The 25868-nt window shown below is 63.5% G+C and overlaps 2 protein-coding genes across 3 annotated transcripts; both read right to left on the bottom strand.

Annotated features, from left to right (window-relative positions):
* Positions 1-156: 156 nt before the first annotated feature.
* Positions 157-7410, bottom strand: WBP2 (WW domain binding protein 2). 2 transcript variants are annotated; one of them, XM_070060301.2, is made up of 8 exons: positions 7324-7410; positions 5392-5500; positions 3760-3895; positions 2911-3003; positions 2244-2378; positions 1953-2075; positions 1168-1244; positions 157-1062 (listed from the first exon to the last, which is right to left on the bottom strand). In XM_070060301.2, exons 1-8 carry the CDS (start codon positions 7380-7382, stop codon positions 1009-1011), a joined length of 786 nt encoding a protein of 261 aa, XP_069916402.1. In that variant the 5' UTR covers positions 7383-7410; the 3' UTR covers positions 157-1008. The 2 variants fall into 2 exon arrangements, with proteins under 2 accessions (XP_069916402.1, XP_069916403.1); XM_070060302.2 differs by lacking the exon at positions 2244-2378.
* Positions 7411-16822: 9412 nt separating this feature from the next.
* Positions 16823-20907, bottom strand: TRIM47 (tripartite motif containing 47). The gene is made up of 6 exons (XM_070060289.2): positions 20141-20907; positions 19173-19268; positions 18773-19003; positions 18438-18636; positions 17911-17985; positions 16823-17651 (listed from the first exon to the last, which is right to left on the bottom strand). Exons 1-6 carry the CDS (start codon positions 20837-20839, stop codon positions 17011-17013), a joined length of 1941 nt encoding a protein of 646 aa, XP_069916390.2. The 5' UTR covers positions 20840-20907; the 3' UTR covers positions 16823-17010.
* Between the last annotated feature and the right edge of the window lie 4961 nt (positions 20908-25868).

Below are 25868 nucleotides of genomic sequence, written 5' to 3'. Positions count from 1 at the left end.
GCCTCCCCGCCCTGGGGACCAAGGGGCACAGCTCTGTCTCCCAGCCTCCCCCCAGCCTCCCCCGCCCTGGGGACCAAGGGGCACAGCTCTGTCTCCCAGCCTCCCCCGCCCTCGGCCGGCAGCCTGCCTGCCAGAAGTCAGCACAGACACCCGAGCTTCCAGTTACGTCATTTTATTATTTCACATTTTTAGCAAACAAATCAAGGTGCAAACAGGGTTTATTTCACATTAATATATTAACTGGATTTTTTTTGTCAAATAAATAGGGAATTCTCTTTAAATAACCATCTCCTCACTGGGTGCCAGTCGGGAACAAACGAGAGCAATGTTAGTGCGTCGAGGGCTGCAGGGAAGAGGCCGTGGGGCAGGGGCAGGGCTCCGGCAGCACACGGGGCGGGGCCTGGTCCCCAGCCCGCCTGACTGGCGTGGGGGACATGTGCACTGCTCAGCTCCACTCAGAAGCAGAGTTCAGGAACGCCAGCAGGGGGCAGAGCGGCTCCCGTCCCGGCTGCAGTGGCCTTGTGGTGGCGACAGAACAGCTAAGGACGAGGAGAGGCGGCTGGGGGTGGCGGGGCCTGGGCTGGCAGGGCGGGATGGGGCCTTCCGGGGCTACACAACAGACCAGCGCAGGGAGGTGACAGGGCCTGCAGGGACCTGCGGGGAAGACACGGGGCAGGTCTGCCGGAGCTCAGGACAGAGTGCGGGAGGTTACCAGCTCCGGGGAGCTGGACTGCGGTGAGGAGGTGGCCAGAGAGTCCCGCCGGGGGGAGAAGCTACCGGAGCAAACCAGGGACGGGGGCAGCCCGCGCTCCCAAGGAGAGCCCCAGAGCCGGGCTCTGAGCTAGCGAGCTAGCGGGGCAGCTGGGGGCGTGGATCCAGAGGCCGGGCCCGCCCTTCCCGCAAGGCCAGCTCCTGGGAACTGCTCTCAGCAGACCTGGAGAAGAACAAGGCCCCGCCCCAGGGACAGGTTGGAGAGAGCCTGAGGGTGGAGGCAGGGAGGTGGGCGCTCTACTGGGTCTTCTTATCTTCCGGGGGGTAGTAGGGGGGTGGCGGAGGCTGGCTCTGGAAAGCGAAAAGGGAAGCACAGGTTAGAAGGTTCAGAGCAGGTGCACCCCCTGCCCCTCCCCGGCCTGGGCCGCGGGGCTGGCCGGGCCTGGGCGCACTCACCGTGGGCATGTACACGTTGTGCGGGTTGCCTGGGTTGTAATAGGCGCTGGCAGCTGCTTCTGCGGCCTTAGCCTCGGCTGCAAGAGCAAACGAACAACACTGGTGACATCCCCACCTCTCCATTGGTTTTAATTAAGAAACCGTATTCTCTATGCAAGGGAGTGACAGACAGCAACAGGGTGAGGGGGGACCGTCCATCTGCCGGTTTCCTCCCCAACAGCCAGGGCTGGGCCGGGCTGGAGCCAGGAGCCAGGAGCTCCACCTGGGTCTCCCGCGCGGGCGCAGGGGCCCAGGCAGTTGGCCCGTCCTCCGCCGCCTCCCGGTTCATCAGCAGGGAGCAGGAGGCCGGCGCCATACGCGGCGGTTTTCCCACCGCGCCACGGCAGCCCCCACACTGCTGCTTGCCCAGCGGCTGTGCGCAGTCCAGCAGCCCCCAGGGCCCAGGGCAGCAGGTGCCAGGGGAGAGCAGCAGTCAAGGGCCTTGGCACCTGCCCCTGCTGGCAGAGTTCTTCTAAGTCCCTTGAAAGTCTCGCCCCACCGAACCTCAAGGTAAGCTCAGCAGGTGGCCGAGACCTCCTGTCTGCAGATGAGGGGCCCGGGGCACACAGGGAGGCCTTCCCGGCCCCAGGGCACAGGGCCAGCTCAGGGACCAGCCCGTGGGCTGGTCCCCAGGCCAGGGCTGTTCACTGCTTGGAAGCTCCCAGCAGGCTCTGGTCATTCTCCAGGGCTCTCCGCAGCGAGGAGAGGGCGGGTGCCCAAGGACCACTTACCGCCCAGGGCCTCACCTGCAGGAGTGGACGGGACATCTGGGCCGCTGACCGGAGGTTCCATGGGCCCAGGATAGGGCGGTGGCGGGGGCTGCACATATCCCATGGCCCCGTCCATCATGGGAGGTCCTGGGTAGAACTCTGCTTGGCAAGAGAGCAACATGGACCCTGAGCAGCCAGCCCGGCTCCCTGGGGGCACCTGCAGGCCTCGGCAGCGTCCGGGACTCGCCCCTCTGGAGGCCCTGGCCTGGGCGGGATGGCTAGTGGGCAGGCTAGGGGGTGAAGGCGGGCAGCAGGGGACACACTCACCAGGTGGGGGCGGTGGGTAGGGGTAGCCTGGAGGGCAGGGGTACATTCCATTGGCGACTGGCGGGGGAAAGACATAGGCCCCGCTGGGCATGTAAGGGTACCCATAGGCTCCATTGGGGGCTTCACCTCTGGAGGCTACAAGCACAAGGGGAGAGAGAGATGAGTGTCGCCTGCTCGGGGCTGTGGGGAGGGCGGCCCCGCTGCCCGCCAAGGGTAGTGCTGGGTCCCAGGAGAGTGAGCGCCCAGCAGACACGCCCACACCCACCCCGCGCCACTCCCCATGCCTGTGTGGGTCTGCCTGTCAGGGATGGGAGGGGGTCAAAGCCAGGGCAGGGGACGGAGGGCCAGAGGCAGCAGGCTCAGGGAGGGGTGGACGCATCCGGGTGCCCGTGCACGCCAGGCCCAGCGTTTCAGCTGAAATGCTTGCGCAATGGTACTTTGATGGTTGGGTTTTTGTTTGTTGTTACGAAGCCCAGGAAAACGTCCTTGAGCCCAGACCGCTCTGTCAGAATGCCACACGCCTGCCAGGCAGGCGCCACGGCTCCTCCCACTCCGGGAGCCCAGAGCCCAGACACTCAGCCGGGAGCTTACAAAACCAAACCAAGAGGAAAGAAACAGAACCCCACCAATCGCTGCGCCCTGGCCCCTAAGGTGTGGAGCCAAGTACCTTGAGAGGCCACCTGCAGCATCCGCTGTCCGAACTCAATGGCGCCCCCTGCTGTGAAGGTCAACTTGTAGGAAGCGGCGCCTTCCCAGCCGCCTGAGCAGGGCCAGGGTCAGTGAACAGCAGAGAAAAGCAACAGGTCAGGCCCCCACGCAAGGCAAGGACAGGGCGTGCAATGCACGGGGGCCTCTGCCTGGGCCCAGGCCACTCGGCAGGGGCTCCCGCTGCGCCGCTGCCCCCCCCACTGAATCAGGGGGTTTTCCTTCCAGAAGGAGCCTGTCCGCCCCACCCCCGCATCATCGCCTCGGCACAAAGACCACTTCTCTGCATTCCAAACACTCCCCCCCCCACCGCCAGCTTCAGGGGGACGCGCACCCAGCACCAGGTGGCATTCAGGGCAGAGCACACCCTCACCCAAAGGGCCCCACGGGCCGACCGGGCCCCTCCAGCCTGGCCTCCGTCCCCAGGGGACCAAGAGCTCTTCCCCAGCAAGACTCAGGCCCGGCTAGCTGTGCGGGGGTCTCTGGTGTCTGCGGGACAGCCGGCCACAAAGCAAGGCCTCTCCCGCTCGCTCGCCGCTGCCCACTGGGAAACCTGAACACATCCCCGGGTCACAGCAAACGCCTGGATGGAGCTCTCTCTCGCACAGGGGGACAGAGCTGCCATCTTTAGGGCCGGCACTTCTCCCCAGCTCCTGGCAACCAAACACCCGTCTCTGCCACCCCGCCGGGAGCCCAGGTTCCCCCTCGAAATTAACCCAGAGCAAGGCTGGGGCAATAAGGGTGTGCAGAGGACACCCTCCAGGTGAGAGTCCCATGCCCGGAGTCCCTCCCCGGGCCCCCTGCCACCTACCTCCGGCTTCGGCCTTCACCGTGCCCTTGACGTAGTTGGCCCCGAACACGGGCTGCTTGATCTCACAGTCCTTCATCAGGTAGAAGGGCATCATGAAGGACTGCATGGCGTCCTTGCCCTTGGACAGGAAGATGACCTGGGGCGAGGAGGACGCGGCCATCAGCACCTGGCCACTGCCTGCCCAGCTGGGGCTTCCGGCCGGCTTCCTGTGCGGGGTGTCTGCTCCCGGTGCCGGCTGGCAGCCCAGGGTCCTTCCACACCGCACGCTCCCGTGTCAGCTTTACATAGCCAACGCCTTTTGTGCACTTGGGAGAGACCAGACTCACACGCTCACATGACAAACGCGCCCATCACGGGCCACACTTCAAGGGGGCAGGGAGGGCCAGGCATGTGGCGTGGCAGCCGAGACACCACTGGGTCGCCCACTTCCTACACCAGAGTGCCTGGGTCCAGCCCAAGCTCTGCTCACCATTCCAGCTTCCTGTCCATGTGCACCTGCCCCCCTCGTGAGACCCCCCAGGGCGAGTTCCTGGCTCAACGCCCACACAACGCCCACTGCCGCAGGCATTCGGGAGTGAATCAGCAGATGGGAGGGGCTGCAGGCGTGCTGCCCGAGGGGCGGCCGGGAGCCGGGGGAGTCTCTGGCCTGTGCTGCGCCCACCGGCAAGGGCAGAGTGGCAGGAGCGTCCGAGTCGGGGCCAGGGGCTGCTGTGTCCACACTGCTGCTCGAACCCGGCCTGCGTGCGTGTGGAGAGCCCGCGGGGCGTTAACATCCTGATTGCAGTCTGGGGGTGAAGACGCCACCTTGGATTCCTTTCAACCCCGGCCGTGCAGGGACGGCGTCTCATGGCTCCTCTGCCGTGGCCACGTCCCGGTGATCACGGCCTGAAGACGCGGAGAGGTGTCGTGCTGCTGCAGGCGTGCGCCTTCCAGTCCGGCCGCTCGCTACTGCTTCCCGGGGGCAGGAAGTGCTGAGCCCCTGCCGCCCACGTGGGTCCCAGAGAGCTTCCGGGCTCCCGGCTGTTGTGGGCATTTGGAGGAGGAACCAACGAATGGAAGATCTCTCTCTCTCATGCAAGCACGCTCTGCTTTTTAAGTAGTAAAAATAATCCAAAACAAAAAACAACCCATCCTGACAACGCGCCCTGCTGCTTGTCGCTTGCGGCCGTCTTTCCACTGCCCTCCGCGGCCACGGCCGGCTCCTCCTCTGAGAACATCCGCTCGTGCTCATCTCCAAGCCGGCGTGGGCAGCTGGGAGGCGAGCCGGTTCTGCAATCTGGCGTTTCTCTCTGCAGGACTCGCTGGGCTCGCTGCCCAGGCTGGAGGCTGGAGCCAGGCTACTGCATCCTGTTTACCACGTCCACCACTCCGCGTGAGCACAAAGGCCTCTCCGGCTACTCTCACAGAAACCCAGGCTGGACGACCAGGCCGCCGGCCTCCAGGCGGCACCCCGGGGTAAGCTCCGATTCACTGCCCAGCAGCCCATTCGGCTGTAGTCGGCCCGGGGTCCGGGAGCACGGGACAGAGGAACGGGCGGAGGGAAGCCCCTCAACCCGCAGGCTGAGGCTGACCTACGACCGGGACTCACCTACCCCTGAGCCCCCAGACCCACGGCGCCGCTGAGCAACTCACCCGGTAAGGGGTAAGGTAGACCGTGCCTTTCTTGGTCCCTTTGAAGGCTTCTGGCACATTCTTCATGTCATTGAACGTGAGTTCCACATGATCATAGGACATCAGGATGCTGTGGCCAGGGGAGGGGAGAGGCCCGGATGAGACACTGCAGAGGTGGGATCTGGGACCCGGCACTGGGCCCTCCTCACAGTGCAAGGAAGGGGCTCACGCAGCCGAGCAGGGTCCCCCGCAGCCACGTGGCCACTCCAGCCTGCAGGCGGGGCATCATCTGGGCCTTTCCTAGGTCCCTTTCTGTCACCTGAGCAGAGCACACGTGTCTGAGTCCCGGGCATGACGCCACACCTCTCAAACGGCTCCCTCCGGGGTTCTTGGTCTGCGGGGACACCTGACCACGAAGCCCCAGGACGATCCTGCGTGTGCGCTTTCCTGGGAGGAACCCACTATTCTACACATCCAGTGTTAAACACCAGGCTCAGTTACAGACACAACTTCCTCCTCCAACAAGGCCACTGCGATGGGCGTTCAGCCTGGTGGCTAAGGCGCCACCCTGGGGACACCGCACTGCGTATGGGAGAGCCTGGACCCAGTCCTGGTCCCCACTCCCGACTGGGAGGCAGCAGCGGCGGCTCTGGTGATGGGGTCCCCGTCACGCACGTGGGAGACCTGGACCCCTGGCCCCGCACTGGCTGCTGTGGGCATTCGGGGCAGATCAGCGGATGGGAGTCTCTCAAAAACAACAAAGCACTAAGTACAGGCACACTGAGCCCCGCGGGGGGGGGGGGGGGGGCGGGCCCAGCAGGACGTCGTTCCGGTCCCAGACAGATACATTTTAAGTCCCCCTTAGAAAGACAAAGTCCCAGGAGATCAAGCGATGTTAGGCAGAGGCTCCAGACACAACACGCCCGTCTGTAACCTGAGGCCACTCTGACTACGCGATAGAAAAGCTCCAAGTTCAGCCCCATCTGGCTCCCCCCCCTTCCCAAATATTACAACTTTCTCCACTGGGGGGGGGGCGTAGCAGCAGGGAGGAGGGCGGCCCAGAGGAAGACGTGCCCAGCGGCCAGCTGGTGTTAGTGCCCAGCGGCCGAGCAGGTGGGTGCAGGGAGAGCAAGCTCCCTGGGGTCCAGGGCACCCCGCAGTCTCCCCTGGCAGGGCCCGGGCTGGGTGCTGTCCGGGCTGGCACGGCTCTCCCTGCACCCTGTCCGCCCTGGAGACCAAGGCTGCTCCTCGGTTCCTTCTGCCAGGCCTGGCTGGCCAATGCCCCAGGCCTAGGGGGCAGGAGAGGCCACCCAGAGGATGGAAGGAGGGGAGCGATGCCCTGAGCAGGGGCGGGGAGCAGGACCAGCCCTGACCCTGGCGGCGACCCAGGCCAGCAGGCCTTCGCGACAAAGTGGCCCGGTGGGTGGTAACCTTTACAAGGACCTACTCGCGAGCCGGGACATCCGCCCTCGGGGCCCTCAGCCTCTCGCCTGGCCCTAAGCCTGGCCGTGAAGCCCGGGTGGACTCCTCTCCTGCAGCGCCCGTCTGCGCGGCTCAGCGCCCGGAGCTCCGGCAGTGGCGCGCCCACCTCCGGGCGCTCCATTCGCCCCACCGGGCCCCGCGTAGGGCAGGAAGTTTGCCGCGCGGGGGTCGGCGCCCACCAGCCGGCCGAGGCCCCGGGCCCCGCACGTAGTAAGGGAGTCAACACTCAGCAATGGCAATGTTTGCGCCAGGCTCCTCCCAGCTCCCGGGGAAGGCGCCCGACAGCCACCCCCGGGCCTCCCCACCCGCCGCCCCTGGGATCGCAACACCGCAGCCCCCCCACGGGCCCGCCCCCAGCCGTCACTCCTCCTCGGCGCTCCACCAGTCCGCCCCCGCAGGGGTCTACTCCCCACCGCCCACCCCCGGACACCCGCCCCGCTGTCCTCCGGGGTCCTGCCGCGGAGTTTTCACCTCTCCGTGTTGTTGACGATCACTCCGCCGCCCTCCGAGTGATTCTTGTTGAGCGCCATAGTCTCTCCGAGAGGGGTCCCGAGACTCAAACCGCAGTACGCTTGCGCCCCACTTCGGCCCGCCCCTAGTGGCGTCGTTCTTATTAGAACCAGCCAATCACAGCTCCTGCACGGAGGCTGGCCCAACCACCTGATCCCGGGCGTCACGTGGTAATAGTTTATTCCTTCTCCCTCTCCCCCGAGTTCCGCCTGCGTCACAAACAAGTTGGAGACTACAATTCCCAGTAGGCAGTTCGCCCTCAGCCTGGCCCGGTCCCTACGCTGATGAAAGAGATGCGTTCTGGAAATGCATTCTGGGACTTGTAGTCTTCTAGACCACAGGCTAGGATCGACGCTGTGGTTTGCGTAAACAATCGGACTGTGCGCGTCCCCAGAAGGCTGGGGATAAACAGTTTAGCTTCTTCCTGGGGTAGGGGCTTCATCCTAAAGGCCACGGGCGCGTATTAATAAGGCCTACACGGACAGAATATGGGCCCTGGGGCTGGGGCCCAAGGCCCAGTTTCCCCAGGAAAACACGGCCACCCCTTTAACCAGTCAAGCCCAGGCTCTCCGAGGTGGGCTGCGAGGACGCAGTGGGGAGGGGAGACTCGCTGCCCCCGCCTCCGCCATCCCCTCCCCACCCCCTCCACTCCTCCCTCCCCTCCCCTCCCCTCTTTATCCCCTCCCCCCTCTTCTCCTCCCCTCCCCTCTTTATCCCCTCCCCCCCACCCCTCCCTCCCCTCGTCCCCCTCCCCTCTCTTCTCCTCCCCTCCCCTCCCCTCTTTATCCCCTCTCCCCCTCCCCACCCCTCCCTCCCCTCGTCCCCCTCCCCTCTCTTCTCCCCTCCCCTCTCGCGGTGGGGCCGGGGTCCCTCGGGCTCCCTCCTCGCCGCCGACTCCACCGCAGCTGGCCTCGCGGTGGCGCTGCCCGCTCTAGAATGTTCTGCCTGGCAGCCCCAGCCAGCCCGGCCCCTGCCTGGAAAATTTCAGCCAGACGGAGTCCCTGAAACCAGGCGGAGCGCGAGGCCGGCAGCCAGACACCGGGGCTTCCAAAGCTGGGCTGGCTCAGAGAAGCTGTGATTCCAGCGGCCCAGGGGCAGGCGGCGTCCAGAGTCCATTCCGGGAATGGTTAATCTCACGGGTCAGAGTTTGGTTGCCTTAGCTTTGAAAGCGATTGCGTCCCAAGGACCGCGTCACGGGGAAGATCCTGACACAGCAGCCTCGTGCGATCCTGTGCCAGGCCGGGCCGCACCTCGCAGGGCCTGGGCTGGGCACTGAGCGGGTCCCGGTGACGGCCGCCCCACGTGGTCGGGCCGGTTTGGCAGGTGCCATCTCTATAGCCCATGTAAAGAACTCATTTGTATTTTTAAAAAGCAGGGCAATGAAGGGGGGCCAGCGTTGTGGCACCATCCTGCGACCCCGGCATCCTATAAGGACACAGGTTGGGGAGGGGCGGTTCCCGGCTGCCCCACTTCGGATCCAGCTCCCTGCTAATGAGCCTGGGAAAGCAGTGGAAGATGGCCCGAGTGCTTGGATCCCTGCACCCTCGTGGGAGACCAGGATGAAGCTCCTGATGCTTGGTGTTCCTGGCTTAGGCCTGGCCCAGCCCTGGGTGTTGTGTGGATATTTGGGGAGTAATCCAGTAGATGGAGATGGAAGGTGAATCTCTCTCTCTCCTCTCTCCCTGCCTTTCACATTAATAAATTAAAAAAAAGGAGGGGGGAGGGACTCCCCCTGCAGTGGGGCGCTCCATGGAAGGGAGGTAGGGTAGAACCTTCAAGCCCCAACCCCACCCCTTGGCCAAACTAGGGTCCAGCTAGAGGCAAGATGCCATCTGCTGTCACTCCTGAAGTGGCTTCAATAGCTGTAGCTGGACCGAACTGAAGCCAGGAGCCTGGAACTCCATCGCAGGGGGTGCCGGCATCAGCTAACGCACTGGTTAACCCACTGGGACACAACACGGGCCCCCAGCTGCGGGATCGGGGGGGGGGGGGGCTGAAGCTCAGCCGGTTTTGGACGGAATACAGGATTGTAGCGCAGGGCGCTGTGGCCACCAGGGGCCTTGTGACCAGAGGAGGAGTGTAGCCACGGGGACCTCCCGGTGGGAGCCATAGCAAGCTTAGGTGATGCCGGCCTGAAGTGTTCGGGGGAGCCACGGCCACACCGCTGCTCCAGGTCCTGGAGACGCCGGCGACCCCAGGGCTGGAGCTGAGGGCCCCGCAGCAGCTCGTTGCTGGACCAAGCCCTTCTGGGCTGGGGTCTCGGGGCTGGAACCTCTTCTCCTCTTTCCTGTCGCTCTGCCTGTGTCCGGTAAGGACCCTTCGTTTCTGAACTGAAGCGTGCGTTCTCCAGGCCAGAGCTGGCTGGCGGAGCGCAGAGAAGGGCGCAGGTGCGCCTGCGACAGAAGCCAGCGGGGGGGGGGGGGCTGCGCCCCACAGTCCGCGGCCTCTTGGGTCCCAGCAGCTTCCTCTGTTGGCCTTGTGAGCCGAGCAAACCCGTGTGTGCTGTGACGCGACGAGGTGAGCAGGCTGCTCTCCAGAGACTGGTTCTCAATTTTTACATTCTGACCCACAAGAAGAAATATTTTTAAAGTATGAATTATTTATCTGGGGGGAAGCTCGTGTTCCCCGGTTCACCCTCTAAATGCATATGACAGCTGGGCGTGGGGTGGGGTTGAAGCTGAGGCAGAAACTCAGTCCAGGTCACTGCTGTCTCCAGGGATCTGCATTAGCAGGTGTTGAACACAGGAAACTTTTTTTTTATGATTTACTTATTTATTTGAAAGGTAGAGTTAGAGAGAGGCAGAGAGAGAGAGAGAGAGAGAGAGGTCTTCCATCCACTCGTTCATTCCCCAGTGGCTGCAACGGCCAGAACTGAGCCAATCTAAAGCCAGGAGCCAGGAGCTTCTTCCGGATCCCCCACACGGCTGCAGGGGCCCAAGGATCCTCCACTGCTTTCCCAGGCCACAGCAGAGAGCCGGATTGGAAATGGAGCAGCCGGGACTCGAACTGGTGCCCACATGGGATGCTGGCACTGCAGGTGGCAGTTTTACCCACTACGCCACAGTGCTGGCCCTGGAATATCTTTTTATCTCTATCTTTCCCCCTCTCCCTGTCAATCTGTCTGTCAAATAAAGAAAATACATTAAAAAAAAAAAAGTAAAAACCTGTCTGGTACTTAAAGTAGCTCAAATAGCAAAGCCACAGCCGAGGCCACACAGCGAAGCCGTGGCCCGCTGGCCCCTCTTCCAGCAACAGCTGCGCAGCGCCCACGTGGCCCCTGGACTTGTGTTGCGATTCCAATCAAGCACAGAGAAAGCTCCCAATTACTGTTTCACTCTCCAAATGCCTGGCCGGGGCCAGAGCCAGGAACCCAACTCAGGTGTCCCCTGTCGGGGGAAGGGGCCCAAGTTCTCGGGCCGTCACTGCTGCTTCCGAGGGTGCGTGCTAGCAGGAAGCTGGAGTCAGAAGACGGGCATCAAACCAAGGCCGTCCAGTGTGGGACACTTATCCGCCAGGCTGAACGCCTGTTGTGTAGTTCCAGCTAATAATGGGGAGGCCCAGTATTAAACCGCTCATCCCTACCCTTGGTTAATCCAGCCCCGAATCACGTGGCATCGGTAGAGTGGGTGTCATGGGTTGAATTGTGTCCCCCGCACCCAGGCTTGTATTGAAGGCCTAACCCCCAGTACCTAACGGGGCCAGCGTGTGGCACAGTGGGTTAAGCCACTGCCGGTGACTGTGGCATCCCATGTGAGCACTGGTTTTTGAGTCCCGGCTGCTCCACTTCTGACCCAGCTCCCTGCTAATGCACCTGGGAAAGCAGTGGAGGATGGGCCAAGTGCTCGGGCCCCTGCACCCATGAGGAGGACCAAGACAGAGTTCCAAGTTCCTGGCTTCAGCCTGGCCCAGCCCCGGCTATTGCGGCTATTTGAGGGGTGAACCAGCAGATGGAAGACTGTTCTGTCTCTACCTCTCTGTCACTCTGCCTTTCAGATGCATAAATAAATCTAAAGGAAAAAAAGGATGGGCCAGCGCCACGGCTCACTAGGCTAATCCTCTGCCTTGCGGCGCCAGCACACCGGATTCTAGTCCCGGTTGGGGTGCCGGATTCTGTCCCGGTTGCCCCTCTTCCAGGCCAGCCCTCTGCTGTGGCCAGGGAGTGCAGTGGAGGATGGCCCAAGTACTTGGGCCCTGCACCTATGGGAGACCAGGAGAAGCATTTGGCTCCTGCCTTCAGATCAGCGCAGTGTGCCAGCTGCAGTGCGCCAGCCGTGGCGGCCATTGGAGGGTGAACCATCGGCAAAAAGGAAGACCTTTCTCTCTGTCTCTCTCACTGTCCACTCTGCCTGTCACAAAAAAAAAAATGTGTCTTTATTTGGAAATAGGGTTGTCGATAGCACAGTTGGGGGCGGTCATTACCGTGGGTCCTCACCCAACATGTCGGCTGTCCTTACCGGAAGAGGAGACAGGGACATGGACAGGTGCATGGGTCAAATACTGTGCCAGGATTTGGCCAAATATCCTTGGGCACCCACCAGACGCCAGAGAGAGCAGCGTGGGCAGAGTCTCCCTCAGGGCCTCTCAAAGGAGCTGCCCCTGCCGACCCCTTGATGTCAGACTTCTGGCCGCAGACCTGTGGCACGACACCAAGTCCCTCAGTAAGCTTGTGGGGCGGCCGGGCTTTGGCACAGTGGCTAAGCTGCTGCCTGTGAAGCCAGAATCTTGTGTAGGCACTTGTTTGAGTCCCGGCTGCTCCACTTCTGATCTATCTCCCTGCTAATGGCCTGGAAAAGCAGCAGAAGATGGCTCAAGTGTTTGGGTCACTGCCACCCACATGGGAAACCTGGATGAAGCTCCTGGCTCCTGGCTTCGTCCTGGACAAGCGCTGACTGTTGGGGCCACCCGAGGAGTGAATCAGTGGATGGAACCTCCCTCATTGGAACTCTAACTTTCAAAATAAATAAATAAGAGGGGCCGGCGCTGTGGTGCAGCAGGTTAATGCCCTGGCCTAAAGCGCCTGTGTCTTCCCAGGTGGGGGCGGGAGCCTGAGCACTTGGACATCTTCCAGTGCTTTCCCAGGCCATAGCAGGGAGCTGGATCAGAAGCAGAGCAGCTGGGACTAGAACCGGCGCCCATATGGGATGCCGGCACTGCAGGCAGTGCTGCGCCCCTGGACATTTCATTTTTTAAAAAATATTTATTTATTTATTTGAAAGTCAGAGTTACAGAGAGAGAGAGGAGAGGCAGACAGAGAGAGAGAGAGAGAGAGAGAGAGAGAGGGGTCTTCGTCCGATGGTTCACTCCCCAGATGGCCTCAACGGCCGGAACTGTGCCAATCTGAAGCCAGGAGCCAGTAGCTTCTTCCGAGTCTCCCACTCAGGTGCAGGGGCCCAAGCACTTGGGCCATCTTCTGCTGCTTTCCCAGGCCATAGCAGAGAGCTGGATCAGAAGTGGAGCAGCCAGGACTCGAACTGGCACCCATAATGGGATGCCGGCGCTTTAACCCGCTGCGCCACAGCGCCAGGCCCTGGAGATTTCTTGTAGCCGAGTGTCCATGAACAGACGCAGGCTGGATGCCCTGAATTGTTCTCACTCGGTCACCTGACATCTCCCAAATCAGCCGTGAGAGAAACCGTGGGCAACCCTCGTCTTTCTGCGTCTGCGATGCCGGGTGGGACGCTGGTGACGTGGAAGTGAGCCATGCTGAGGCGGGTCCCTGTTGGCCGCGGGCATTTCAGGAACAAGAGTTCTCCGGGCCTCCATCCGCAGGCAGGGCCAGCGCTTGTCTGGGGCTGTTTCTGGTTGCCCTGGGGACGGCCCCTCCCTGTGGTTCCTCCCTGCTCATCAAGTCGGGTCTCCCCAGATGCCCTGCCAGCTGGGTTCTGAGCGATCCCTGCTGTGCGAGTGTTTGCGCAAACCTCTGGCTGCCTCCGGCCCAGTCTGCGCCTCCTGCCTGCGGGAGCCAGCCAGAGGCCCCGCCCCAGCGGCAAGGGGCCAGGGCTGGCAGGACCCCCAGCAGGGAGCCCAAGGTGGGGGGCTGACCAAGGGAGGTCCTGCTGGGTCCCGGACAGACGTCAATATTTGTCAGCATGCTTCCAGAATGTTCTCTGTTCCAGCCAAGGCCCTGGACCCACTGAACACTACCCCCCTCTCTGCCTCACGTGTTTAGGGTTCAGGGGTGGGGAACCTTAGTTTCTGCCATTTGGATAGCTACATCACTCAGGGCCATTCAAAACGCTCAGTGTTTTTTTTTTTTGTTTGTTTGTTTGACAGGTAGAGTTGGAAAGAGAGGAGACAGAGAGAAAGGTCTTCCTTCCTTCCATTGGTTCACCCCCCAAATGGCTGCTATGGCTAGCACTGCGCTGATCCGAAGCCAGGAGCCAGGTGCTTCTCCTGGTCTCCCATGGGGTGCAGGGCCCAAGCACTTGGGCCATCCTCCACTGCACTCCCTGGCCACAGCAGAGAGCTGGACTGGAAGAGGGGCAACCGGGACAGAATCTGGCGCCCCAACTGGGACTAGAACCCTGAGTGTTGGCGCCGCAGGCGGAGGATTAGCCTAGTGAGCCGCGGCGCCGGCCCAAAACGCTCAGCTTTAAAACGGGCCTGCTGAAGATTGGTTGGACTTCAAGTCCGCCTGGGGCTGCTTTGGCAGGGCCAGACCAAGGGATTCTGGGGGCCTTGTATGGCCCACGGGCTGGACCTTGCCTGGCCCTGTGCAGGGCAGCGGGACCCTGGTGGTCTCTGTCTTTGTGTAGTTGGCTTAGCTCACTCGGTGTCACTTCTTTAAAGACACAGTCGGGAAATGCCTGACGTTGAATTCTTAGGGCGATTCTGATTCCCGGGCTCGCGCCAAAGCCTCCCTCTGCAGCCAGGGCAAAGCGGCATTGTTTTGTCACGAAGCAAAATCAGACTTTGTGCAGTAAAGCTTAGAGCAGCAAAACATCTAAGAGAAATTCCCGCCCGGGTGCTGGGTCCCGTGGGCGGTGGGCCGCTGGCCCGAGGGGTGGGAGGGATGGAGCCTTCCACGGCCCCTTCTCTCGAGGAGCCTGTGAAGCCGAGAGTGGACCGCCCAGCTGTCCTGCAGCTTCGGGGGGGGGGGGGCCGTGCCCCAGACTCTGAGCGCTGGCAGCGGAGGCCGTGCGTGCTGGGCTGCGGGTGGGGCCCGGCGAAGCTAAGGCTCCAGCCCGGCGGAGGCCACGCCCTGGCCGGCCGCGGTCTCTGTCCAGCCTCACCCGTTCCGCTAGGGAGGCGGTGGGGGTGCATGGGGCCTGGAGAGGGGGCGGGGAGCGGCGGCCCCTGTCCTGCAGGACTGCGTGTGGGGGCGGCGGCCCCTGTCCTGCAGGACTGCGTGTGGGGTCGGCGGGGGCCGCGAGCCCGCGGTGCCCGGGGGCTGGGGGGAGCCACGCGGCTCGGCGCGGGGGTCTGCGGCTCTGGGGCTCGTTCTCCCACAAAGCTCGAGTGGAAGCCCCGCGACGGCCCGACTCCGCCAGCAGCACCGCGGCCTCAGAACCCTTCGTTGCCTCCATCGTGCCGGACGGGCGGGGGCACCGCTGGGAGCTCCGGAGACCGCGGGCCGGGCCGCTCTGCCAAGGGCCTGGCGGCCGTGGGAACCTGCGCCCGAGCCTCCGAGCGCGCGCGTGCCCGAGCCCCCGAGCGCGCGTGCCCGAGCCCTGCGCGCGCGTGCCCGAGCCCTGCGAGCGCGCGCGCTGGAACTTCTCCAGCCGCCCCGCACGCCCGAGCCCCGGCCCCGCGAGTTAACGGCCGCGCTGGGCAGCCCTGGGCGGCTCCCCCGGCCCCGAGCCTCGCGGCTCCGTTTATAAGCGGCGGTGGGCGAGGGAGGTGGACTTGACCGTGGTTTTCTGTTGTTGTTGTTGTTCGTTTTCCCAGCGCTATGTAGAGGTATAATTGGCAATTTTTTTCTTTAGATCTATTATTGTCTAACTTTTCCTCTTTTTTTAAGTTTTTTTTTTTTTTCAGGGCACCTTTCAAGGATAAAACTCCTCGGATTCATGTTTTGGAAGGGGGGATGAAGGGAGGGTATCCTGCCCCCAGGGGCCAGCTGACCACCCCCCCCCCATCTAGAAATTCTCATCACAGTGTTGGAAAAGTCACTGGATCTCACACACACACACACACACGAGCCCATGCACACACACACGTGTTCTCCACACACATGAGCCCATGCACACACATGTTCCCCCCCACACATGCAGACACGCCCAACTCCCGCCCTAGCAGGATCCTGGAATCACAGAGCAGCCGCAGGGTGGGGGGTCACATGCACACAGGGGAGTCCCGGGCCCTAGCCCCCTGCTCGCTGTGCAGTCTGGGGAGAGCAGGTGCCCGCCCTGAGCTGTGAAAAGGTGGGGACAAAGATGCTGTGTCACCAGCTCCCATGCACATCCTGGAGCCACACTCGCCCGGCCGCAGACCTGACCGGTCAGGCCTGAATTCCAGGCTGGCGCAGGAACGCGTCTGTGTCTGGGAGCTGGCATTCCGGAACATGCCGGGGTCGGTCGGGGGCAGAGGGTTCCCAGGTGAGAGAAGCATGGGGGTGGAGAGCACCAGGCAGGGGGAGGAAAAGGGAGAGCAGGTGGCAGAGGGTGGGGGGCCTGGTGGGAGGCTGGCAGCAGGTGGGGAGGGGGATTCAGGAAGTCCTGACGTTACTGGGGCAGCTCCCAGGCCACCTTCTCACAGGGTGAGCTGGGGGCCTGCGGCTGCCATGGGAACTGGATTAAGAGCCCAAAACACCAGGAGCAAGGAGGCCCCACCCGGAAAAACAACATCCTGGCTGCTGGGACACCAGCGAGCTCTGTAGGAGGGGCTATTTTTAGCTTGGAGGCGGCAGGGCAGGACTTGTATGGCCTTGCTGTCTGGCCTCATAACTCACCCATTGTCCTGCCCGACCTTGGAGGAGGCAGAGGGGCCCTCTCTGGGGTGCACCTGGACTGCGGAGACCGCGGGGAGGAGGGAGTGGGCTTGGAAACACCCCCGCCCTGTGGGCTCAGAGTATCCCAGGCAGATGCACTCCCGGGGCAGGGGGGGGAGGGGACCAGGGCTGTAGGGCTGGGTGTGGTGGCAGACCCCCCCAGACACACACAGGAGGACATGGACCCTTTGTTATAGATGTTCCGGGTGGTCTCAGCCCAGGCCCTCCGGGATGGACGAGAAGGGGGCAGGGTGTGAACAAGGCTCCAGGTCTCAAGCTCCCTTCTCACGCCCCGGAGTCCCTGCCTGTGGCCTGCATTTAATTCTGGGCACAAACGACAAAAGGCAGGTCCAGGGCTGGGCAATGGCACCAAGGTTGAAAGTAGCCCAGGGCCAGGACCCGCGGGGGCTGGGCAGTGGGGGTGTCCCCAGGCTGAGCGCCCTGTCTCAGCCTCCGTTCCCCTCTCCCCTGCCCCTGAGACAGCTCTTGAGAGAGGAGACCTGGGAGACCTGGGGAGAGGGATGGAAGAAGTTGCTCGTTCAGCAGACTTTTATTGAGTATCCGCTCCCGGCCGGGCACGGTTCTAGAAACCTGGGGGAGGAGCAACGCGGGGGCTGGTGTGGCCCACGCACCCTGAAACAAGGCCTCGGGGCCACAGGGTCCAGGGGACCTCCTCCCACGTGTACAGAGGCGGGGCCTCTGGAAACGAGGCGGCTGCATCACCTCCTCTTGAGCACAGAAATGCAGGACTTCTTGAGGGGCCCGATCTGCAGGTGGGCGTCCACGCTCTCCAGGAAGAAGGCGGGCTTGAGCTTGTGGCTGAAGAGCCCCGCAAAGTGGCTGTCCAAGCGGCTCTGGAAGGGGTCGGCGGGCGAGGCCAGGGCGCCGCTCCGGCGAGGCCGGGAGGCCCTCAGCCTGCGCAGGAGGCTCACCTTGCCGTCCCGCACAGCGTAGAAGGCCAGGGCACGGTCGGCATACTCCAGGCACACGCCCACGGTGGGCGAGAAGGGGTGGGGCAGGGGCGCCTCCAGCCCGTGGAACCAGACGGAGAAGCTGCGTCCATTCCACTGCAGGCAGCAGGAGTGGGCGTTGCGGCCCAGCCGGCCACGGTCGTAGGGCTCTTGCGGGGAGAAGCCTTCGGCCATGACCCCCACGCTGACCCAGCCCTCGATGATCTCCACCTCCCAGTAGTAGGTGCCCCGGTCCAGGGCGCCCTCACCCAGCACCTGTTCGCAGTGGGTGAAGCGGGTGGGAGACTCCGGGTAGTTGATGGGACACAGCACCCTCTTGACGCCTTTGGTTCCAAACAGCTGCAGGAACTTGTCTGCCGTGTCGCTGTCCAGGTCCACGATGTAGGCGACTGGTCCCAGGCAAAGGGGGAGGGGGGCGGGAGGAGATGAGAGCTCAGGGCCCAGGAGGCCACCTGGCCAAAACACAGCCTCTCGCCTCCTTCGTAACCCAGCCAGCTCTCCGCGGCTGGAGACACCCCCCCCCCCATGAGCTGGTCTTGTTCACCCCATGAATGAGAGAGGGAAGCTGTAAACCTCTGGGTGCCGGGGCCCTGGCAGTGCTTGGAGGGGGGGGGCATGCTAGCCATGGGGGCTCGGGCGTCCACTTACACTTGAGGAAGTAGTCCCTGGGAGCTTCGCTCTCCAGCAGGTTGGTGCTGTCGGGCTCCTGGGACTCGGCATCGGCTACAGAAGAAGGGACAGCGGGACCTCGTTCCCCAGATGGCCCATGGCTTGGCTCCGGGCAAGGTGCACCCACCCCTCGCACAGAGCCTGTGACTGGCGTCCCCTCCCCCCTCCTCCCGGCGCTCCACACCACCTGGGGACAGGCACATACCCACAAGTGGTGCCCTGGGTTCACAGGCATGCCTGGTACCTGGGCTCCGCTTTGTGCCTCGCTTGCTCCAGGGGCCTGAGCCCCTGGGAAGCCAGAGTGTGGGCCAGGAGAAGCCCCCTCCACCCTCCGGGGCCATGGCCAAAGGGGCTGACTGGTCACCGCAGGCATTGGCAGGATTTGGGGCCCTCCCTGTGCTGGGCACACAGCCTCCCTCCTCCGCCCTTGGATGGCACCAGGCCTGGGGACCCGTGCAGGGAGACTCGGGGAGTCTGAGTCATCACCTGGGTGGGGGGACACCCACCTTCCGAGCCCAGCTTCTGCAGCCCCTCTTCGTCGCTGCCCAGCCCCCGCAGCTGCTGCCACTGGCTGGCGCAGGCCGCCGCCAGCACGTCTCTCACTGCGCGCACAGCTTGGGAGGACTTGGTGAAGCTGAGCTCCCTGGGGGGGCCAGGGCCAGGGCCGCACCCCTCCTCCAGGGCCAGCCTGAGTGCCAGCAGCTCCTGCTCCAGACAAGAGCCCATGAAGGCGCTGTTGGCCACGACTCCTCCCCACCGGGCAGAGCCCCTGAAGGCCAGGCACCCGCTGCCCCCCGCCCTCACCACTCTGTCCCTTCGGTGGCCCACAGGCCGTCCTCACCTGCAGGAAGCTGACCGAGTCGGCTTCGGGCACCTGGCTGAGGTTGTGGCGGGCCCGGCTCAGGCGGCTGCGCTGCTCCTCCTGGCGTCGCAGGTCCCCCTGGGAGCGGCCCAACATGCTGGCCTCGCCCTCCTCGATGAAGCCCAGCACCTGGGTCTGGAAGCCTTGCAGGGCGGCCGCGGCCTCGGCAAACAGCCGGCTCACCCTCTCCCGCTCTGCCACGGCTGCACTCTGCAGGGACGACAGCGGGTACTGATGAAAGCTGAGACAGAGGGGCCCACCTGCACTCCAGGGGACGAGCAGTGCCCTGAGCGTGGGCGGGACAGGAGGGCAGCACCCCCAGGCTGAAGGCTCACACCGCAGGGAGCGGGGTCAGGACCAGGGCTGGTGGGGCTCTGACCTTGATGAGGGCCACCGTGCGTCGGGCCTGCGCGATGCCCGCACCCAGCTCGTCCATGCGGTCCTCCACCTCGCTCAGGACTTTGGGCTGCTCGGCCTGTGGGCGACACGTGCCGTGAGGCTGGGGCCAGGTCTGGCTAGGGGAGAGCGGTATCTGTGCATGGCTGGGACGAGGTCCCTTAATACGCCAGGGCTGCCTTCCACCAGGCCAGGCGACAGCAGGGTTGATGTGCTACCTGCCTGCCCACTCCCAGGGCAGGGACAAGGCCACCGTGGGTCTCAATGTGCTTACATCCACCTGAGAATTTCTTCCAGTGGGGAAGACAGAGAGAGAGCGATGGGGGGGGGAGGTGACTGCTGAGTGGGATTCGCTGTCCCCCCCCAAGAGCCCGTGTCCCCAACCCAGGCCTGAAAACAGGGGATTCCGGGCAAACCCCCGGGGTCTATGAGTCACTGCTCCAGGCAGGAGAGGCGGAAAATCCCAAGGCCGGAGACGCCAGGACCGGGCTGGAGGCCAAAGGAAACTGGGGGCGGGCGATGCTGGGCCGCAGTGCATACTCCCCCCTCCCGTCCCAAATAGGGCGGGAGCAGCTGGACAGAGGGGTCTGTGTGCCGGTCCCCTCGCCGCAGCACTCCAGTCGCCTGCCACACCCATCCAAAGCCGCTGGCTCCGCCCCGGCGCGCGAATCCAAGCTGGAACCGGTGGGAGAGCCTGCCCGGGCCCATCAGCCGCGCGCTGCCGGAACCAGCCGCCGGGACCTCGGGGTCCCTCCCGCCTGACACTCCCATGGGCCCTGGCTGGGCTTCAGGTCCTCCGCGCACCGCTGCACCCCGTTCGCGTTCTCATCCCCTTCCCACATCCACCACTGCGCGCGGATGACCGTGCTAAGACTCAACCGGGAAGGGTGAGAGACCCAAGGCCGCCCGCTCAGCCACCCGCCCCGGCCCGTGCGAGGTGCAGGCGCCCACCTCCTGGAGCGCGCGCTCCTGCTCCAGCGCCACCAGCTCGTGGCCGCAGTGTTCCTGGGCAGCGCAGGCCTCGCACAGGCACACGCGCTCGGCGCGGCAGTAGCGCTCCAGCGGCCGCAGGTGGCGCGGGCACAGGCTCTCCTCCAGCCGGCGCAGCGGCGGCACGAGGCGGTGCCCGCGTAGCGCGGGGCTGCGCTCATGCGGGCCCAGGTGCGCGGGGCAGAAGGAGGCGAGGCAGGAGAGGCAGGAGAGCGCCGCCGGCAGGGCCGCGCCCTCGGGGCACGCGTCGCAGCGCACCGGCTCTTCGCCCTCCGGCCACGGCTCGGGCGCGCAGGGAGCCGACGGTTCCAGGGCGCTGGGCGGCGCGCTGGGCGCCGAAGGCTCCGGGTTGGGGACAGGGGTCGGCCCCGGGGCTGACCCCGATCCCGGTCCGGGCCCGGGCCCAGGGCCCGAGCCCTGGCGGAGCTGCAGCAGCTCGGACAGCGTGTGGTTCTTTCGGAGCTGTAGGCCGTCGGGGAAGGGCTCCTGGCACAGCGGGCAGCGGGCCGCGCCTCCGGGCCCGCCGGTGCTTCCCGCGCCGCGGTTCGGCCAGAGCGCGCCCAGGCAGGCGAGGCAGAAGTTGTGGCCGCAGGGCAGCGTCACCGGCTCCCGGAGCGCCTCCAGGCAGATGGGGCAGCTGAAGGGGCCACTGCCGTCCATGGCTCCGGCCGCCTGGGCGCTGCCTGTTCTGCTCCCGCCTGGGAGGGACCCGAGCTGTCCGCGCGCGACGCCGCCCCCTGGGACGGGGCCAAGGGTCCAGCCTCCTCCCGCCCCCCGGCTCCTCCCACCGGTCCCGGCCTGAACCCTAAGGGCTCGCCGGCATCCGCCAGCCTTGAGCTCTGCGCCTGACACAGCGGGGGCGGGGGCGGGGGTGGGGGCGGGGGCGGAGATTGAGAAAGAGAGCCCCCCGCCCCCAGCGGACCCTTTGACCAGGCTGGGGACTCCGGAGCGAGGCGAGCGCGCAGCAGCTCGGGTGCCACCTTTGCGCTCCGGACCCCTTCCTGGCACCCGGGGTAAAGCTGGCAAGCTGCCGACAGCAGAGAAAAGTAACTGCTGATGCGGGTTTGTTCTGCCCCTTAACGACTCTATTTACCCACTATGGGGAACTGGGACCTGAAATGGGAAGTTGACATCATCCCCCAAGTCCCAGGGCCCAGGAATTCAATTCTGGCCCATGGACACCCCACCCCTTGGCACCTGCGGTGCGCCCTGGGCCGGGGCTAGGGTTCTCCCAAGTTGAGACGTTTGTTTAGACTCCTCCAACTGTGCCCTTAAAATGGTGCGTTTCACTGCAAGTCAGACCTCGGTAAGGTCATGTTTGAAAAAAAAAAAAAAAACCGGAATGGCGTTACAAGAAGTAAGATAGTACTGGATTGTAACCCCAAAGCGACCTCCGTGACTTCCACGCTGGTATCAATAGAAGATCAGACAAGTCATTAAGAGAGGGAGAGGAGAAGTTAGGACTCCAGGCAGCCGGCTTTGTGTAGTGGCCACAGCCTGCAGTGCTGCCATCCCACACGGACGCCGCCGGTTCGAGTCCTGGCTGCCCCACTTCCGCTCCAGCTCCCTGCTAATACGGCTGGGGAAGTAGTGGTAGATGGCCCAACTGCTCGAACCCCTGCACTCACGTTGGAAACCCGGAGGAGGCTTCTGGCTTCCACCAGCCCAGTGGATGGAAGACTTCTCTCTATCTCCTTCTCTCTCTCTCTGTAACTCTGCCTTTCAAATAAATTAAAAAAAATTTTTTTTTAAAGGCAGAACTCCAAATAATGTTTGCAGAACCTCCCAGGCAGTGCACGGTTCTCCCACGCTGCCCCTGGGCTGTGCAGAGTGAGTTTTCTAAGGAAGCCAAGAACTTATTTACTTTTTTTCTTTCTTTCTTTTTTTTTTTTTTTTTTTTTTGCAGTGGAGAAAGCTTACAAACACCCCCTCGGCCGGGTGCCCCCCGGGGTCAGCGACAGCAGGGACCTCATGCTGAGAGCATGCACTCTGATAGGAGTGAACACAGGAGAAAGACTTCAGTCTACAAAGCACTGACCCTTAGCCCTCAGCCCGTCCAGGTGTTGGGGGCGGGGCCTTTAGCCTCGAGGTTACAGCACCTTTGTCCCAAGTCAGCGCCTGGGTTTCTGTACCTGACTCTGGCTTCTGCCTCCGGCGCCTGGGAAGGCAGATTCTGGGAGGCAGCAGGTGGTGGTTCAGGGATGCGGGTTCCTGCCGCCCGTGTCAGACCCCTGGATTGCGTTCCAGGCTCATGGCTTCAGCCTGGCCCAGCCCTGGCTGTTCTGGGTGTTTGGAGAGGGAACCAGCAGGTAGATCTCTCTGTATGTCAGTCTGTCTGTTTCAACATCCTCCCACTTTTCAAATACAATGGAATACAATGGAAAAGGCCAGCTCTCTGCTGTGGCCAGGGAGTGCAGTGGAGGATGGCCCAAGTGCTTGGGCCCTGCACCCCATGGGAGACCAGGAGAAGCACCTGGCTCCTGGCTTCGGATCAGCGCGATGCGCCGGCCGCAGTGCGCCGGCCGTGGCGGCCATTGGAGGGTGAACCAACAGCAAAATGAAGACCTTTCTCTCTGTCTCTCTCTCTCACTGTCCACTCTGCCTGTCAAAAATAAAAAAATTAAAAAAAAAATACAATGGAAAAAAAAGTACCTAATAGATGACATGGAAGAAGCGCAGTGAACGCCGTGTAATTATCTTTAAAGCAGCTGATAGACGCCTCCTAATTCCTGCAGTTCTGAGACAGAAGGAGCCCAGGCGGGACCCCTGCTTTCTGCAACCAGTGTGATGGAGACGGAGACGCAGGTGCTGCTAACACCGCTGTGCGTTTGTAATAGAAATGTGACGTTTCAGCTTAGGGACCGTGAGCATGAAGATGACCCACGGGACCCCAGGGGAAGACAGACGCGGGCAGAGCCCCCCCTCGCGCCTCCCCTGGAAGGCAGGAAGCGCTGATGCCTCCCAGACGACGCAGGCTTTAGGTAGGGGCCCTGCCTTCCGTCATCTCTCACTGCGTTGAGGAAGAGAGGAGACCAGAGAAGGGTGCAGCTGACCACGTCCCCCAGCTGGAAGGGCGGAAGTCTCCTGCGGTGTCGGATCCCCCTGGGCCGCGGTGGTGGTCCAGGTGAGGAGGGGGTGGGGAGCCCATCTTAAATTGCCTGTCTCTGCTTGCGTGGAGGGCCCACCCCTCCCCAGTCCTCCAGGGAGCTCCTGGGGGCAGGGACCCTGTCCTGAGCATCCCTTCCCCCCGGGGATTCCTGAGCTGGCGCCAGGAACACAGTGGGCATCAGCCCATTTGCTGCAGGCCTGGTCTGGAGACATGGGGGGCAGAAGGAGGTGGGGGCTACCGCTGGAGGAGGCACAGGGCCCGCAGCCGGGGCTGGTCCCTTCAAGGCTCGGCGGGAGGCTGGGGCCCAGCACCCTAACCGCTGCCACGCGGCCTCTTCTGTGTCCGGGTGTCGATGCCCTCTGTTCGTGGGGACACACATCATGCACCTGATGCCATCGGCCAGGACCCTGTTTCCAAGTGAGGTCATGACCCTTCTACGAATCTTAGGGGGACACCGTTCAACCTGTAACAGTGCTCACGTCAGAGAGACCTTGCAGAGGGCGCCCAAGCCAGAGGCGCCAGAGGCCACCGTGGTCCTCTGTGCCGCTGCCCCCTCCGTGCAGGTGCCAGATCTTGGCCCTTCCAGCACGTTCTGCGGCCGCCACTGCAGCCCCTTGCCCCCCCTCTGGCCAGGCCTGCATGCCTGCAGAAATGGACAGGACGGCAGAGCCGAGGACCTGCCCCAGGTGTGCCCAGCCCCCCCGACCCCCGGCCTATTTTATTTTATTTTATTTTATTTTTTGACAAGCAGAGTGGACAGTGAGAGAGAGAGAGAGAGAGAGAGAGAGAGAGAGAAAGGTCTTCCTCTTTTTTTGCCATTGGTTCACCCTCCAATGGCCGCCACGGCCGGTGCACCGCGCTGATCTGAAGGCAGGAGCCAGGTACTTATCCTGGTCTCCCATGGGGTGCAGGGCCCAAGCACTTGGGCCATCCTCCACTGCACTCCCTGGCCACAGCAGAGAGCTGGCCTGGAAGAGGGGTAACTGGGACAGAATCTGGTGCCCCGACCGGGACTAGAACCCGGTGTGCCGGCGCCGCAAGGCGGAGGATTAGCCTCGTGAGCTGCAGCACCGGCCGTTTTATTTTTTTTAAGATTTATTTATTTATTTGAAAGAGTTAGAGAGAGGGAGACACACACAGAGATGAATCATTCGTTGGTTTGCTCCCTAGAAGGCTGCAATGGCCCGGGCTGGGAGCCAGGAGCCAGGGGCTTCATCTGGGTCTCCCACACGGGTGCAGGGGCCCAAGGACTTGGGCCTCTTCCGCTGCTTTGCCAGGCCATAAACAGGGAGCTGCGTCGCAAGTGGAGAAGCTGAGACTGAACCCGGTGCCCATATGGGAGGCCGGCACTGCAGGCCGCGGCTTTAACTGCCATGCCACAGCACTGGCCCCATTGGTCTTTTTCTTTTTCTTTTTTCTTCTTGTTCTCTCTCTCTCTCTCTCTCTCTCTCTCTCTCTCTCTGCAGTTTATACAGAAACAGCTTTAGGGAGACACGGTTCACACGCCACACAGTTCGTTCCTTGGCGCTGTGCCGTCCAGGGCTGTGAGCGCAGTCCCAGCGTGACAACTCAAATTGTCTCCAGACCCGGCCGGCGTCCCCTGGGGCAGAACCGCCGCAGGACACGGCCCGCCTGCGGAGCGTCCCCCCTGGACACGGCCAGCGGTCATCCCTCCAGCCCCACCTTCATCCCCCAGCTCTGCACGTCAGTGCTGGGAGGAGGCAGCAGGCTCCGCGCAGCAGCCCGGACGGACGAGCTCAGGCTACTTGAGTGAAGGCAGAAGCCCGAGTCTCACCTGCTCCAGGCTGGACGCTCCAGGTGAAGGTGCCGGCTCGGCCAGGTTCTGGGCGGGCTCTCTCCGGCCGCAGACGGTCGGCTGGTCAGTGTGTCCTTCCACGGCAGAAAGAGGACCCAAAGGCCCCACCCCAGACACTCCGACCCCGGGAACCCCCACTGTGGGGAGGGGACAAGTGCCCAAGAGAGGTGCAATGCACTCAGGCGGCCCCTGGGGGAGGTTGGGGGGTGGTGTGGAGCTGGCCCTGGAGCTGGGCCTTCGCGGACTGCGAGGACACAGGCGTGGGTGGAGAAAGACGTCCCTGACAGAGAGCAGGCTGAGGGCGGCCTGGGTGTGCCTGGTTTGGCACGAAGGCAGATACTGAGTTCCATACGCAGGTTTCCACAAGGAGCACTTGACCGTGACTGTCCCTCGCGGGCCAGGAGCGGCTGGGAGGCGTGGGCATCAGTGTGGGACGCTCCACGCCCCAGCCCCAGGCTGCTGGGTTTCGCGGGGACCAGGGTCCTACCTGGTTCTGCGAGGGCGGGGGTACTGCGCGGGTCGGGGGCATCTAGGGTGCATCCCGGTGGCCCTCTGTTCCCCAGCCCCGAGCCCGCCATGCTCTCGGCCCCGAGGAAGAAGGTGTGGGGACCGGGATGTGGTTTGCCAGGCGCGTTCCAGAGGGTGTCGGAGGACCCTCCGCTTTGCCAGGCGCGTTCCAGAGGGTGTCGGAGGACCCTCCGCCGTCCTGCGGAGGGGGCAGGGACAGGCACAGCCTGAACGGCCCAAACCTCCTGCGTGGCTCC

Source organism: Oryctolagus cuniculus, chromosome 17 (genome assembly GCF_051225735.1).
Source record: "Oryctolagus cuniculus isolate XC-2025 breed Fujian yellow rabbit chromosome 17, ASM5122573v1, whole genome shotgun sequence".
Lineage (NCBI taxonomy): Eukaryota > Metazoa > Chordata > Mammalia > Lagomorpha > Leporidae > Oryctolagus > Oryctolagus cuniculus.
The sequence above is the reverse complement of the archived record's forward strand: the minus strand, read 5'-3'. Positions and strand labels throughout refer to the sequence as shown.